Below are 17342 nucleotides of genomic sequence, written 5' to 3'. Positions count from 1 at the left end.
TGAGACCAATAATCAAGAAGATAAAGAACAAAATACAATGCAGACAGAATTAGTAGAAAAGTCTGTCTGGAGTCAGAAAAGCATTTAGTTTACGGTGATTCTCAATATCTAAACTAAAAACTAATTGTAGTTCATTTACATTACCTTAATTAATCAGAACATGTAGAAGGTAGTTGATTAGAATATTGTATACAAATTGAGAAGCAAGACAAAGATATCTAAAACTATAACACGTCAGACGAGACTACAGCGTTTGGAATGGGTTATTTTGGAGAGTTGTTTTTTAGTCTTAATCATGAATTTGAATTTGATTTTATTTGTACGTATCTATATTACAAGTTCTTCATTATATAGTGTGACATTCCTAATAATGGACGTAGAGGAGATTTAGGCAAACCATGTTAATAACTGTACACAAAGTAAATGTTTAATTTTAAAATAAATAACAAGAGAATAAGAGGTATGCCATGCGGATGTGTACCACTGAAATACTTGGTACTAGGAAAGACAGGGACACATCCAGGTCAAACATTAATTGTGAATCAACACATTATTAACATGAATGTTTATTCCTTTGTTGGCCAAATCTACACCATTACACCATTGCTGGCACACCAACCTTCCACAATCGAGCTAAAGAACTTTAGCACATTGGCCACTGATCAGTGTTAAAGGTCAACCAGTGTGTGATTTGTGTCGAAAACGATTTTTGAGGATTTGTGTTCTCAGTGCAAAGTTCAAGAGAATTGTATGGAAAGCATCAACACAATGGGAATTTTTAAGGGAGATTGTTTATTTCATATTACATGATGAAATATTTCTCATGTTTTTTTTAAATTTTGTTTCTCTAAAATTGTAAAATGGTGGGCCAATAGATTTAAAACTTTTTTCTGTTTACGGTATTCCAGAAATTAATTTTAATCATTTAGTTATACAGACAAATTTTACATGTAGAACGAAAATAATCGCACACTTTTCTTAAGATTTTAGAATGAACGTTACGGAACGTATGGTACCCAGATGACTTTGTTTTACAAGTGCACCTTTGTTTATTGTTACATCAAAGTTTGGGTGCGCTTATTTGTACAACGTCCATGTTTTGATAATCTACTCCTTTTCTCTCTCTTTTCTCTCATTCTTTTCACAGTTAAAGTAAGTTGTAGTTTAAGGTGTGCTTGTTTGTACTATCGCCTTATTGAGTTGTGGTTAATAGTCGCTTGGTTACACTGTAGGATCGACTCCACTAATCACACACGCAGATAAAGATGTTCTGTGAAAACAAGTCCAAACATTGAATGGGAACTCCGTTTCCGATAACACGGTCTAGATTTGCTGTCACCGAGTTCCAATATGTATTGGCCGTAGTAATTTGTTACTAATGATTTTAATAATATAATTGCTTTCTTTTCTTAGGTTTTAGTAATTGTCGAAAAAGTTTGTACTGTGCTTGCTATTAGGCCATGTCATAGGAGGCAACTTGTTCGTTATTGAATTTTTATGATGTACTTGGGAATTCTAGACCTCTGTTGCCTCCAAGTTGCCTCCAATGACTGTACAGTAGTAGTATTATATATTGTTTTGCATGTGCTTGAAACTGCATGATTCTAAAGGAGCTACGTGGCAAACAAAAATGTAGATACGAATAAACATTGTATATAATGTTCAATATGAACAAATAATTCGGTTGAATTATGACTGTGTGAACATGAAAGTATAGCCATGCTGTAGCAACTTGTAGCTACGTGTGCATTTTATGACAAGAGTTTTACTTAAAAGGTTGGAAGGAAGAGGAAATAAGTGCTGCATGATTTTCAGATTGAAAGAATTGTATTTTTAGATTATTTTTGTTTGATTTATCTTCTTAGAGCTTCATCACCATACTTTGATATCGTTGTCATGTTCCCTGTATGCTCATTAATAACTAAAGGTTGTCTGTGACGTTGACAATACGGGAACAGACTGATTTACTCCAATTTCATTCATGTTGGGCAAAGAAACCACCAAGTTGGAAGGGGAAACCACATGTTGGTTTCATTACACACGGTAATAACACTACCTGTAAGTTATGCGTGCGTGATTCGTGAAGAGCGTTACCAATTCAGAATTGATGTTCAAAATTGTTTTTTAAAGTATACTACTTAATTTGCCACATTTCTTTGGTAACTTATTACAATATTTTTCATTGTTCAATATGCTATCATAAACGATCAAAGTTAAGGAAGACAAAATATCAAAATATAGTTATTAAAAGAAGTGACTGTAGGCGCTATTAGGTAAATATAACTTAACTGTACCGTCATCAATTCACTGTTCTATTAATAAGCTTGTACATTATACTAGTAATAATGTGGATCATATAATATCACATAAATTGATGGTAAAACAATGCAATATATTGTAAGAAGCAGGAATGGTAGATCTCAAAATACTGCCATTCTTAAAGGCAGTGGACACTTTTGGTAATTACTCAAAATAATTATTAGCATAAAACCTTACTTGGTAACAAGTATCTCTGAAGTACTGTAGTTTTCAGAAAGAAACAATTTTCACGAATTTGATTTCGAGACCTCAAGTTTAGAATTTGAGGTGTTGAAAACTTGAGGTCTCGAAATCAAACATCTGAAAGCACACAACTTCGTGTGACAAGGGTGTTTTTTCTTTCATTATTATGTCGCAACTTCGATGACCAAATTGATCTCAAACTTTCAGTGGTTTGTTATTTTATGCATATCTTGAGATACACCAAGTGAGAAGACTTGTCTTTGACAATCACCAATAGTGTCCAGTTTCTTTAAACCATAAAAACTACAATTATACAGTTTTACCCAAGTTTGGCCAAAGTAAGTATATAATAAGGCTATTATTAACACAATATGTTTTTCTGAATTATTTTATGGCGACAAGACCTCTGTGAGATCGTACTCTCAATAATTAATTTCAACTGGTCTTAAATATGAAGAAATGTTGTGATTTGTTTGAGTATTGTGGTGTAGTTTGAATTCTGGAAATATGATATACACTCAGTAACTATTGAAGTGATAACACTAGATCTTAACAATAGTGCGTTATTTGTTTTTATCGTGCCTTTAATTTGTAATGGGTATTTAATAAAAGTGGTGAAAAGCTATACTCGGCAGTTCCCTTGGTCTTGCATACATTTTTTTGTGTGATTGCTGCATGCAGTGTATTTTTCAGTGCACTGCATTTTAATTTGGTTGTTGCTGATGCTGCTGATGCTTGTGTGCTTTCTGCTGTTGCTACTGCAGCAATGTTGCTGTTGCTGTTGCAGCTTTATTTTATGCTTGCGTCTGAAGCTGCTGATGTTTGCTGTTGTTGTAGCAAGTGATTTTGTGTTTGCTGCTATTGTGGATGTTACTTCTGCTTAAGTATTTGCCTGCTGTTACTGCACTTCTGTAATGATTTTACAGATTGTTGTATTGTTGTGTCGTTATGCTTGAAGTGGTGTTATTATTGTCCCTTATGTTTATGTTGTTGTAGTTTATATAGTGTACTTCTTTGTAAAGCGCTTAGAGAATTAAGTGTTAATTATTAGGCGCTATATAAATCGAAAGTTATTATTAATGATTGCTCAATAAACTCACGCAAAATGCATTATGTAGCCATAATGGTTCTACACAATCCCTGACATGCAAAACAAAAACCCTGACACTAACTGCTCCACACACGATTCTGGTAGATTTTTCAAGAAAAATTGCGATCTTTATGTTATTTATAGCCGCTGAGATATTTCTTTATTGTATTAAGCTTTAGAATCGCATTTTTTCCTCGAACAATGATCTGTCTGCTGTGAAATTGCCCCTCATTAAAATATTAACATTGCTGCCAAATTCGTCATGGTAAATAACGTGTTTTTGTTTGGTGTGTTCAATATGAGGTCGTCATGTTTACAACACGCTTTGTTTATAACCTTCAGTCCCGTTATCTTACCAAGGAGGTCAAACATAAACCCGCCATGTTTTAATAAACCACGTGGTAGTCCCCTGACTTTCTATCTGATAATTTGATAGAAGAAGAACTTTCGAGATCATGCAAACTCTAAAATAATGGAATAGTAGCAACAGTCTTATATAGGTTTTCTCTGCCAATTTCATCAAAAATCCATTCTATTTAACTCCTGGCTCATTCAATTTAGTTTGAAAACGAATGTTCCGTTGAATCAGCATTCAACAGTTAAAAAAAAGGAGTGATTCAATTTTACTTGTTTAGCATTCACTGGTCAAATCAGATCATTCATATTCATAAGGCCGCAAGAATCATTCAATATTCGCAAGATCCAGCAGCAAGACCTGGTCAATCATTCAATGAGCAAACATTTTTCGAAAGTTTGCATTCAAGTTCATATTCTACGTAATGTGTGCTTTCTGATTCATATAGCTGCCTTTCAAAGGCAGATACTGTAAATGAAACTTATTTGGCATTATCTCCAAGTAAACGCCCAAGCAATTTTGGCTAAAAAAGATGGTTGCCCGAGGTTGGTCCAGCAGTGAATAATGTAGATAGGGCGAGACTGCTTGAAACATTCAAGAATAACATTAATTTATTTTTAAATTGTATAACGACCACTTCTTGTAAGATTTTAATTTTCTTTAAAACATTTGTTAAAGTCTAAATTGAAATGGTCCTGACATTAACAGAAAAACAAAACATAACCAGGGCAAAAAAAATATCGAGGCTAAAGTACAGTAATTAGGTTTGCATTTCAAAGTTATCGGGTGCAAACTTAAACAAAAGGAAGGGTAACAACGCAAAAGGAACAACTTTTCCAATTAAGAAAAAAACACATGATGTTAGTAAAGGTGCAAAATACATGGAAACTCCGCTACAAAGGTTAACAAGTTGAAATTCGTTGCACATAAATGAAAAAGAAAACGAAAACTAGCAGAAAAGTCATGTTCGCTTCGGTAAGTCTTAATTTGAATGCATCAACTGTAAATTGGTAGTAGAATTTCAACTTAAGAATGATAAAAGTGCAGTATTGAATGCCCTTAAATAAAATTGAATGTATTAAGAGCTAAAAAGAAACCCTAGTTCGAGGGGATTAGGAGAAAATGCATGAATTTGAATGCATGGTAATGAAATTGAATAATTTTTTGCTGAAATTGGCCGGGAAAACCTATATTTTGACGTCATCAATGTGTATTCCATAGAACTCTATGAAGGTTCATTGATGGTGAGGTCAAGTAAGATCGCAGCCTACACGTAGTCAGAGTCAACTTTTAATTATCATGGATTTTTTCAAACTTGCATTTAGAGACCATAGAGCCTGATCCTTGCTTAATAAAATGGAGACTTGTCACCTCCCTCTTAAAAAAAAAAAAACACCCCAGCTGTAAGGGAAACTTAAAACAGCTAGATTGACTATCGATCATATAGGCTTTTAGACCCTGGTAAGTTTATTTCAATTCAAATGACGCCTGCACACTTGATTTATGAGACAATAGGCCTATTCCTACTTTCTATGTCTGACGCATATTCCTTGTTACCTTTCACCCATTTCCACTGAATTAAAGTTCAACTTGGTTCAGCCTGACACTTCCTGGTAATAAACACAATGCCTAACGGTGTAACAAGCAACCACATCCCTACAACCGAACGATACGTCAGACCTTTAAATCAAAATGGTTGTCTGTCGATGACGTCAGACCCCTGCGTAGTGCCTATACCGGAAAAGACTATTGATTTAGCATCATAAGACGATAACCCATGGCCTCTTGTCTATGCATACATTTTGTATCACGTCGTAACACGTATTCTTGGAAACATTTTGTATAGTAGCATAAATTCACTCAAATGTTTTACTATAACATTGACAACCTAAACACAGAGCATGTGATTGATCCTTCTTGACCATTGGAGGAATTAATGAGTTCAATGCCATTTTGAAACTTTTGTTTTAGCTGTCACTGAAGGTATTACCCTTTTTAATTGTGGCTATACTTGAATTCGGCTTTGTTCCCCTTTTATATAATCATGAGACGAACAAAAACACAAAACCCACTTGAAAGGTCCGATTTCTGGCCGATTTGACTCGAGACTTTTGATTCAAGTTTTAAATAGCAATTTTATTTCGGATTTTAGAAAGTTACAAGCTTTCATTCAATAATTTTAAACGAAAACCAGTTGTGCTAATGATAAGTTTAATTAAAAATTTATCAACATTAGTTATTGGCGTCTGGATCGTGACGTTAATCCAGGCCATCATCAAATGTAAACAATTTTCCACGTTCAAGTATTTCTGTGCATCGCGTCCTGTATGTTTTTTGTCTCATGATCACTGAGACGAAAATTATTTTCATGACATTGTTTTATTCATGTCTCAAAAACTACAGCACCTCAGCAACTAATATTTTAAGGTAGGCCTACGCTTTCTTCTATCATTATCTTCAAACGGTGTTAGTTTAAAGGCAGTGGACACAATTGGTGATTACTCAAAATAATTATTAGTATAAATCTTACTTGGTAATGAGTGATGGGGAGAGGTTGATGTATAAACAGTGTGAGAAACGGCTCCCTTTGAAGTGACATAGTTTTCGTGAAAGAAGTAATTTTCCACAAATTTGATTTCGATACCTCAAATTTAGTAGGTATCGAAATCAAGCATCTGAAAGCACACTTACTACTTTGTGTGACCGGGGTGTTTTTTCTTTCATTGTTTTCTCGTAACCTCGATGACCAATTAAGCTCAAATTTTCACATGTTTGTTATTTTGTGCATATGTTGAGATTCACCAAGTGAGAAGACTGGTCTTTGACAATTACCAATAGTGTCCATTGTCTTTAATGTAAATCTGTGGACATTGTGTTTTGTGTCCTACAAAAGTTACATGGACCCTTTAAAGCGTTGTTTCTGCTACGTGAGAACCGAGGTTTCGTTTACAGTCCTGCAGTTAAATTGGGCTTTGCCAGTGACGTAGAATAAACTTGTGACGTTAAAGGTCAAATTGCCATCCAGTAAGCTCCCGACGAGCCCCTCGGTACCCCCCCCCCCCCCTCCTCACATCCAAAGGAGAGACTCTTGACTGAATTGGTTCCTCGTCAAATCCTGGAAAACTTAAGTAAATCAACGACTTTATCGCAATGTTTTTTTTTTTTTTTTTTTTTTTTAGGGCCTACAACGACTTTATCACAATGTTTTTTATTTTTATTTTTTTTATAGGGCCTACTCGTTTTTTTGTTTTTTGTTTTTACATAAAGGGGTCCCACACTTGAACTTTCATTAGTGAAGTTAGTGGGCATTTTTTCTTAATATAATATTTTAGAAAGTGGGTGATTCGCAAAAAGGAGACAGTCTCCATCTCTAGACAGAAAACCTTGCACGACATCTGATATTGAGCCGTCAATATGTTATTCTGTTTTTTTATTAGAATGATCCTCATTTAAAACTGACGTTATTGAATCTGTAAAAGTCAATATTTGAAATGTTCGTCAAAATTTGTGGATCAGCTCGAAAAAAAACTTGGTCGTATCTTTCGTTTAAACTCTTTCATGAGCCAGCGCTTACTCTTATTCCGTGCCCCTCGGTTCGCGACCGTGCTCTCATTTCCAGCAGGCGTTTTACTTAATGTTTGAAGGGGCTCTTGTTTTATTTGTCATTTAGGTCAGCATCTGCAACCACTTCCCACAACACAATGATATTGCTATTATTGTCAGCTTTAGCAAACCTTTTTTTTTCAAAAATTGTTGTTAACAAAATTAATGCTCGCAGTCTACTCATCATACCCCCGTGCTTGTTTAAACTCTTTTGAATCTATAAGACTGATGTGGGGCTGGTCATGATGAAAAAGAACAGTAAATCAACATTGAAACCTAACTTAAAAATCGACCGCGACTGCGTGTTCAGTGTACACCTGTTTATGTGGACATAAGCCATTTTCTATCATTTAGACGTTTATAAGAAATACCCTCTTCTAAAATAACACACTATAGTTACAAAGTTAACAAAATGACAAATCTGTATACAAACATGCAGAATACACCTTTCTTGGAAATAACCAGATTATGTTTCTTTTGGTTGGAGCCTTGGTTTATGCTGAGTACCTTCGTGTCCACGAACTGACTCATTGAGTCATACCACTACAGTCTTGCTTGGAAAATGATTGGTTACTCTTTGTGTTTTGGGTATCAATCAAGCCAACATGGCTGCTTCATTTACCGCAGTATAACTTTAATCACCTAATTGTATATTATCACAACTAAACTTTGCTACCATTGAACTTTGGCTTCCCGTCCTACTGACAAGCTCCACGTAAACAAGGTACAAGGGTCACTGCCATACAAAACCTGGACTCCTACAAATAGGGCATGAATCCAAAGCTGGCATCATTATTGATCTCTGATTTTGAACAAGTCGGATCAAACAATCTTTTTCACCATATTTTGTAGGAAACTAAGTTGTTTTTCGAACTTTGTGTTTGCTCCACCGTCCCATCTGCAGTATGCGGTCGCGTGTAGCGATTCTGTTAGCGGTTGTTGCTGCGGCAGTTGTCTGTCAGAGTTCGGCAGTGAGTGTCACTAGAGGTGTGCCCGGTAAGTTATTATTGTGATGTTCTTGGTTGTTTAAAACAAATAAAAACAGCCAGACGAACCTTGCCAAACTGCAAACATTGACTGAGATAATTATAATCTGTATCTAAATAAAAATTAACCAGCCTGTTTGTTTTCGTGATTATTTTGGATAATAGGCCAACACAAACAGCTACTTCACAATTCTAGTTTTAGGCAACTTTTTTTACATACAATTCCTCGTCAAGCAGGGCAATCCATTTAATTTGCGAACGCATACCTTATAGTAAAGGTCGCCTCGTTTTTTTGCGCTACAATAATTATTTGTTGATTTCTCTTGAATTGTTTGTCCTCTCGAACAAACTGTTTTATAATGACACGGTGTATCCTTCTACGGGACGTGCCCCGAGTCGTCAGTCTTTCTTCCTCCGGTCAGAGGTTAATGTTTTAAAAAGGCACTCAATGTCCAGTTGCTTTTGTGTTATTTGTTTAGTTGACGATTACTTGGATTGGGCGACAAAACATTATGTAGGCCCTTTATTCCAGACGGAAAAAAGTCTCGTAGATAATGCTTAAACAGTTACAAAAATACAAAATTATACCGGTATCATACACAAAGTTTCGATTACTGCTAATGACTTAATATAATACAAGGCCATTACCTTACAAAATTGGTTCAAAGCGAAGTGAACTAGTTCGGCATGTAAAGCTTAACAGATTTGGTCATCTTTAAATACCTCACTTTGTGTCAATCTTATATAGGGGGACTACATCACTATTATTATTGTTCGAAACGTCATACTATTCCGTTTCCTATAACGAGAGATTTACCCACATAGTGACTTAATTTCAGTTCGGTTCGGGTTTCCCCCCTAAAGAGATAAATCCACACATTGTTGCCACCCGTAGGTTATTTTCACATCATAGACCACTTCAAGTCTTTATTACTTTATTAAAATAATGTTTTCAATCCGCTTTCCCTGCTGTTTCTTCAGGGGACCGACCGGGATTCGCGAAACCTCCAGGGGAGGAATGTCAGTGGTATAGAAATCTCTGTCGATTCTTCAATCCATGCTGGTATAAGAATGCATGCCAAGGGTACCCTGATGCTGAATGCAGGTTAGCAAAGTTACATCCAATAACTTCTTTTCTTGAAATCTCTGTCGATTCTTCAATCCATGCTGGTATAAGAATGCATGCCAAGGGTACCCTGATGCTGAATGCAGGTTAGCAAAGTTACATCCAATAACTTCTTTTCTTGAAATCTCTGTCGATTCTTCAATCCATGCTGGTATAAGAATGCATGCCAAGGGTACCCTGATGCTGAATGCAGGTTAGCAAAGTTACATTCAATAACTTCTTTTCTTGTGTCTCGTTGTTTTGTAAATTACACTTTCCAATAAATTAAAATTGTCTTTATACGCGAACGACTGTAGTGAAAGTATGCAATTCGGGGTAGTTACCACCGGGGCTGAGAAAAACAACCTCATTTTAGACGATCAGAGCATAATTTAGCCTACCGATCGAAACGTCGAGTTGGAACCAACGGTTTTTTTCAGAATCACCCCAACTCATATAGAGATAGTCACAAACCTTTCCATATTATCTCATTTATTTCGTATAATTTTGGTTTTGTTTCGTATTGTTCGGTCAACACGGCTGATTTTACTCTTGTATTGCTTAGGATGCCTATACGAATGTTTTTTTCTAGTTTGCCTATGGACTAGAGGTCAGTTGTTGAGTATTGCTTCAAAATAATGTACTTTTCGGACAAAATACTCCAAGTTTGACAAAACAATACAACTAAGCCATCAAAAACAGTTGCACGCTGAGTGTTTGCATATTGCCTGACTGCTCTTTAATGAACCATTGTTTTTAACTTCGTTCCTAGACAAATTGTAGGCCTACCCGTTGTCTCAATGTGAGAGTGTCGTCTAACTCTAGTAAATAATTATTAGATCTTTGTGAGAAAAAACAAATAGGTCCTGAACAATAAAACCATTGTTTTTAACTTCGTTCCTAGACGATTCTACACGTTGTCTCACTGTGTGAATTATAGCTTGTGTATCGTCCAACTCTAGCAATTAAATCTTTGTTAGAAAAAAACAATAGGTCCTAAATAGCCTTTAATACAGGGCAGAAATTATGTATGATAAGCCGCATTTATTTTCACACTACGCTCGACCCAATGCCGAAAAATAACTGGTCTATAAAAGAGAAGTGGAAGTCCTTATTATTTTTGTGACAACTCGAATCTATTTTATTTCTTTTATCTGACATTTTGATCCCATTGTTCTTAACATAATAATATTCTACTATTGACATTTCTTAATCATCGACAGGCCCAATCTATGCACTTGCCGAGCTGAATATTATAATGGTGATGAAAAGATCGACTGTCAAAAAGTTATCGGTAAGTAAATCAAAACTCAGCCTGTATAGGCCTATATTCACAATAATGACCCAGGCTTTATTGCGTTGTGTAATGACCTCGCTATGCGCCCGGCTCGCGAGAAAAGAGTTGAAGAACAAAAAAGGTTTAAAAAGGTGTTTTTTCATAGATCATAGATCCCCCCCCCTATAAGCAGTGTATATATGTGTCCATCCCTACCCTATAATAGGACTGTGAGCTCACGCACATTATACCAATAATTACTTTTTTTTATCAAGGCTGGATCGCCGTGGTATTCCTGGCTTGAAATCATAAGCAACAGTCGTCTGTTAGGCCGCTTTATAATTGGATGGAAAACTTTACACAAAACTAACTGCAATAATTGGGTATGGTGCCGACTCTTGACGTGTCGCGTCATGAACCGAAGACGATCCCACCGGTGAGGGCGGCAAAACCATTTGACGGTGTGTGTATGCAAAACAAAGTGGCAAATACGTGCAAAGCGCTCTTTCTTTCTCTCGGTGAACGTTCAGAGAACTCTCAAGCAGCAGCCTGAGCTGAGCTGAGCAGCTTGTCAGTCTCCGCTGAAGTAGGTAACTTCTGAGCAGTTGTACTGTATTTCCGTTGCACTTGTTTTAAATGGTAGGCACTAGCCAAACACATTATTTTTTATTAGCAGAATTAACTTGTCATCGGCAGTTCGTAATAATTGATGAGTCCTTTTTAAAATTCGCGCTATGTGTCGTTTTGTGACGGCGCAAACTAGTTTAGGCGCAAACTTCGAACATCGCCACTGATATTAATTTGTCGTTCAACCATAGAAAAACAAAAGTGAAAGTTCGTTTGAAAGACAATTAATGCATCCGGTGTTTGTTTCTAGTCCGATGAACAGTTAGTTTTCTTTCTGTTGGCAGACGTCAGTGAAAAAGTTGCGTGCGCGCAAATTGCAAAATTGCTGTGCGCGAATTCAAGAAAAATGACAACATCTACGCACCGGTAATGCTAACCAGCTAAATAGTAACACTACAGTAACACTAACGTAACAGTAACAATGATTGATGGTCTTACTTAGCTTACCAGTTTGTTTCTACGGAAAGGTTTCGGTCTCACGCCACCACTTTTTCATTCAACATTTTTTTGCAGGCTCAAACATGCAGAAACAGATACAGATAAATACTAATTTAATGAGATCCCTATTTATTTGTAAAAATGCTTGGACAAGTGGTGGCAGGATACAAAAGTTTACTGTTGCTACTCTACTCCAGCTTGTCCAGACCTACTTCTAGAAACTATAAGGCTCCCCTGTGAGCTCACAGGGGAGCCTTATATTTTCTAGAAGTAGTCCAGACCAGGGTGTCAAATTGTTAACATTTGGCCACACTAGCCTCCTAGGGTTGGGGAGGGGTTAAAACCCCACTTGTGCATGTTTGGGCCAACCTCCGTTGTATTTCCTTTCTCCATTTACCTAGCTGCAGAGTCCAGGTATTGGTCAACACTCACAGCAATGGATGTCAGTGACATTTTGTGCGAACAGTGGGCCTGTGTGGCAATGTCAGTATCACTCAAAACTCATTCTGTATGCAGTGACATCGGGCATGTTGCAAACAATTTTTTTCCTTCTTCCATGAACCAATGAACCTCCTTCCATGAACTATGAGAGCTACTCCTCCCTAGAACTATGAGAGCTACTCCTCCCTAGAACTATGAGAGCTACTCCTCCCTAGAACTATGAGGTTTGTTCCACTATAACCTCCACGTGGAGGCAAAAGCGGAACTTATTTGTTCCCTCTTCAAGTTGTTTGAAAGTTGGAGCTACAAATCAACTGCAAAGTTCATCATCATTAACCTTAATCATCAAAATTTTGTTCCATGATTTTAACAGATTCAAGCTGGATTAATGACTTTCTTCTTGTTCCCGTTCTCTAGATCAAGATAAGCCACAAGTTGAATCTGCAGACAGTGAGTCTGGACAAGGTCAGTTGTAGATTAATCTAAAGAAAACCGCACCAGTGGTTACATCAGCCAAGCTCTGACAGTACTAAATATTTAGTGAATTTCTTAAAGTTCTCCTCCCTTTAATTTACTTGAAGAAAGAAAGTATTAGTGTGGCTGGAGATTCTGTCCTCCCTATACAGTCAATTGTGACCGGAAACTACGTCTGATAGCATCCTCTTTTTACTCAACTTCCTTCATCCTTGAGCCCCTGTTAATTTATCAGATGAGTACACACACTGTCGACACAACATCCCTCCTGACTTTTCTGCAAAATAAACACTACCTTTGTGTTGTGTTTACGAGCGACTAACAGCGCTAGTCTAATTACAGTTAGGTCAAAGGTCGTGTGTGCATGTGCCGACGCCATTGTGATTTGTAGTTTAGATACGAATAAACCGAAGATTCAACATTGGCGACGAGGATAATCCGGAAAAAAATCATGGAGAAAACAGTAATCCCCATATTTGACTGTTTTTCGGAGCCAGCAACCCTTGGACCACGATGGGAAAGGTGGCTGATGTCGTTTGAGCTCTATGCAGACGGCAAAGGCCATATTATTGGGTCCACCACAACACCGGAGGTGAAGCAACGAAGACGTGCACTAATGCTCCATCTAGCCGGACCGGACGTACAGGAAATTTTCTTGACGCTACCTGACACGGGCGCTGCTACTGATTTTGACGCTGCCAAAACCGCACTGAACAAATACTTCGTGCCACAGAAAAATGCAGCATTTGCACGGCAGACTTTTCACCAAGTTGTCCAGAAGGAAGGGGAAACGGTATTACAATTTGTAACCAGACTTCGGAGAGCGGCTAGAGACTGTGATTTTGGAGGTGAAAAAGACAACCAGATAAGAGATGCTGTGCTGAGTAAGTGCAAATCTGATTACGTTAGACGCAAGCTATTGGAAGCAGGGGATGAACTAACTTTAGCAAAGGCAATGAAAGTAGCTGATAAATGTGAAAAGGTAGAAAGTCAGATGGCTGCACTGTCTGTCAAGGGCAAAACCTATCAGTCTGACACTACTGTCAACATGGTGTCTGACAGAAAACCAAAGCCTCATGACAAATCAAGCAAGCCTAAGAAATGGACCCAACAATCCAAACATCAGAGACAGGAAAACCAATCGGTGAAATCCGCAACCACTACCATGACTACCAAAGGTGCTTGTTACAGGTGTGGTCGAACTGGGCATTTTGGTCGAGACCCCAAGTGCCCCGCAAGAGGCCAGACATGCCAAAAATGTTCTGGAAAAGATCATTTTGCCAAAGTCTGCAAGACCAAGTCCAAGCCAACAGTCAACCAAATCGGTGAGCAACATCTTGATTCAGAACCATCGCATGACTATGCATTTCTCATTCATGAGAATACCTACTCGAATAAGATGAAAGTAACTGTTGGTGGAATTGACCTTCACATGTTGATTGATTCTGGGGCCACGAGCAACGTTATTGATGAACATACATGGGAATCACTAAAAAATGCAAAAATTAAGTGTGAATCCCGTGTCGCCCCACCAAACAGGAAATTGTGGGCATACGGTGCTGACCAAGCCCTATCATTGAAAGGTCTCTTCAGCTGTGAAGCGAGTATATCGGGAAAATCTGTACCAGCTGAATTCATCGTCATTAAAGGCAAAGGTGTTCCCTTACTTGGCAAAGTTACTGCAATGGAGTTGGGTGTACTCAAAATTGGAGTGGATGCAGCTAACAGTCCTCCACACACCACAGCGGTAGCCAGTATTGATGAGCGCACAAAGAGTGGCTCGACCCAGTTCCATAAGCAATTTCCAGATGTGTTCAAAGGCGTGGGTAAGCTCAAAACTGAACAAGTGAAGCTTCACATTGACCCCTCTGTAAAGCCAGTAGCACAACCACTAAGACGCACTCCATTCAATTTGCGCAGTCGAGTGGAGGAAAAGATTCGTGAATTGGAGGATCTCGATATCATTGAGCGTGTGGATGGTCCAACCCCTTGGGTCAATCCAGTAGTCACGGTGCCAAAACCGAATGGTGACATACGACTCTGCCTCGACATGAGACGTGCTAATGACGCAATAATACGCGGTCGTCATCCAATACCGACAGTAGATGAACTGTTACAGACAATGAATGGATCAAAGTTCTTCAGCAAGCTCGACCTCAAATGGGGCTATCACCAGTTGGAACTTGATAACGAGTCGCGAGGGATCACAACCTTTGTTACTCATTGCGGTCTCTACCAATACAAACGCCTTCTCTTTGGAGTTAGCTCTGCCAGTGAGCAATACCAATACATGATCGCAAAGACACTAGCGGGACTTGAAGGTGTGGAAAACATCTCAGACGACATCATTGTTCATGCGTCTGACAAGAAGACACACGATAACAGAGTATTCGCAGTGTTACGCAGATTGGAGGAGGTAGGTCTTACCTTGAACCAAGAAAAGTGCCAGTTTAACATGAGTCGGTTGGTATTCATGGGAATCCTACTATCAGAGAAAGGCATTGGTCCTACACAAGAGCGCGTAAGAGCTGTAGCAGAATTTCGCGAACCGGAAAACGTCTCAGAGATTCGAAGCTTTCTTGGCCTCGTTGGGTTTAGTAGCAGATTCATACCTAACTTTGCTACAGTGTCAGATCCACTTCGAAAGCTAACCAGGAAAGGAATTCCATTTCAATTTGGACCTCACCAGCGAACAGCCTTCAATTCGCTAAAGGAGAGCCTCGCAAATGCAACTACGCTCGCGTACTATGACAAGAACGCACCGACAAAAGTGATAGCTGACGCGAGTCCAGTAGGACTGGGTGCCGTTTTAATCCAGGAACAACACGACGGTTTAGTTCCAGTCTGCTATGCCAGTCGCAGTCTGACAGATTGCGAGAGGAGATATTCGCAAACAGAGAAGGAAGCCCTATCACTCGTCTGGGCTTGTGAAAGATTTCACGCATTCATCTATGGTCGCAGTTTTGAACTACTGACTGATCACAAACCATTGGAGGCGATATATGGACCCCGATCTAAACCATGTGCACGAGTTGAGCGATGGGTATTACGCCTACAGCCATACGAGTACAAAGTTGTATACATCCCCGGACGCGATAACATCGCCGACGCTTTGTCCCGGCTTTCGCAGGAAAAGATTCAACTCAAGCATGACCACGGGGCAGAGGACTATGTGCGTTTTGTAGCCATCTCTGCCACACCCAGTGCTATGACAACGAAACAAGTTGAAAGTGCATCCGCAGAGGATAAAGAGCTAGCAGAGCTAAGAGAAGCAATTCGAACCGGGTTCTTTGAAAACTGTAAGGCGTATGCACCGATCGCAGGAGAGCTATGTGTCATCGGACAGCTGATATTACGTGGAACGCGTATCGTCTTACCACAGAAACTCAGACAACAAGCCTTAGCTCTTGCGCACGAGGGTCACCTTGGTATTGTGGGAACGAAGCAAAACCTTCGCACAAAAGTATGGTGGCCAGGAATGGAAAAAGGTGCCGAAAAGTTCTGCAGATCGTGCCATGGATGTCAAATTGTAGCACGACCTGACCCCCCCGAGCCACTGAGACCAACCACGCTCCCTGACGGTCCTTGGCAGGACTTAGCAACGGATTTACTTGGACCATTTCCATCAGGACATTCCGTTCTAGTAGTTATTGATTACTACAGCCGATACTATGAGTACCAGATACTGAGTTCCACTACCGCAGACAAAGTCATTGATTCCCTAGAGGAAATCTTCAGCCGTCATGGACTTCCAGTGACACTGAAATCCGACAATGGTCCCCAGTTCCGTTCTCATGAGTTTCGAGAGTTCTGTGAGGAGAATGGTATAGACCATGTCAAGGTTACAGCTAAGTGGGCTCAAGCAAATGGCGAAGTGGAACGCCAAAACGACTCAATCATGAAACGAATCCGTATCGCACAGGCCGAAGGTCAAAACTGGCGAAAGGAACTACGGAAATACGTCACAAAATATCGCGCTACTGAACACCCCGCCACAAGGAAAACTCCAGCTGAGTTGTTGTTCAATCGGAAAATGCGCGGGAAACTACCAGTGTTTCAGGCCGATAATCATTCTGACTTGGAAGTCCGGGATCGCGACGCCGAAAACAAAGGAAAAGCCAAGCTTTACACGGACGCTCGTCGGAATGCAAAATACTCGGAGGTGGAAGTCGGTGATCAAGTCCTTGTGAGACAAGAGAAAACAAACAAGTTTTCTACCCCGTTCAACCCTGAACCCTTCACAATTGTGAACAAAACCGGCAATAGTGTCATAGTTGCCTCCCCGAAAGGTGCTCAATATTCGCGAAACACTAGCCATGTGAAGAAGTTTATGCAAACTGCACATGACGTGGATATGCCACTGTCTGACCCTGCCATTCAACCATCCAAAATGGATCACGGAAGTGCAGTCCCTGAACAGATTCTTGTTTCCCCGACTCAGAGTT

At 39.0% G+C, this 17342-nt stretch overlaps 1 protein-coding gene across 1 annotated transcript in view; it reads left to right on the top strand.

The window, feature by feature from the left end:
* The first annotated feature begins 8229 nt into the window (after window positions 1-8229).
* Window positions 8230-17342, top strand: part of LOC117287924 (balbiani ring protein 3-like) — a 36572-nt gene continuing 27459 nt past the window's right edge. The window contains exons 1-4 of the mRNA XM_033768557.1: window positions 8230-8546; window positions 9518-9641; window positions 10865-10935; window positions 12841-12888. Of these exons, the coding sequence (XP_033624448.1) occupies window positions 8456-8546; window positions 9518-9641; window positions 10865-10935; window positions 12841-12888 (334 nt within the window). The 5' untranslated portion in view covers window positions 8230-8455. The remainder of the gene's footprint in view (window positions 8547-9517; window positions 9642-10864; window positions 10936-12840; window positions 12889-17342) is intronic.

This window comes from Asterias rubens, chromosome 3, assembly GCF_902459465.1.
Source record: "Asterias rubens chromosome 3, eAstRub1.3, whole genome shotgun sequence".
NCBI classification, from domain to species: Eukaryota; Metazoa; Echinodermata; class Asteroidea; order Forcipulatida; family Asteriidae; genus Asterias; species Asterias rubens.
The sequence above is the reverse complement of the archived record's forward strand: the minus strand, read 5'-3'. Positions and strand labels throughout refer to the sequence as shown.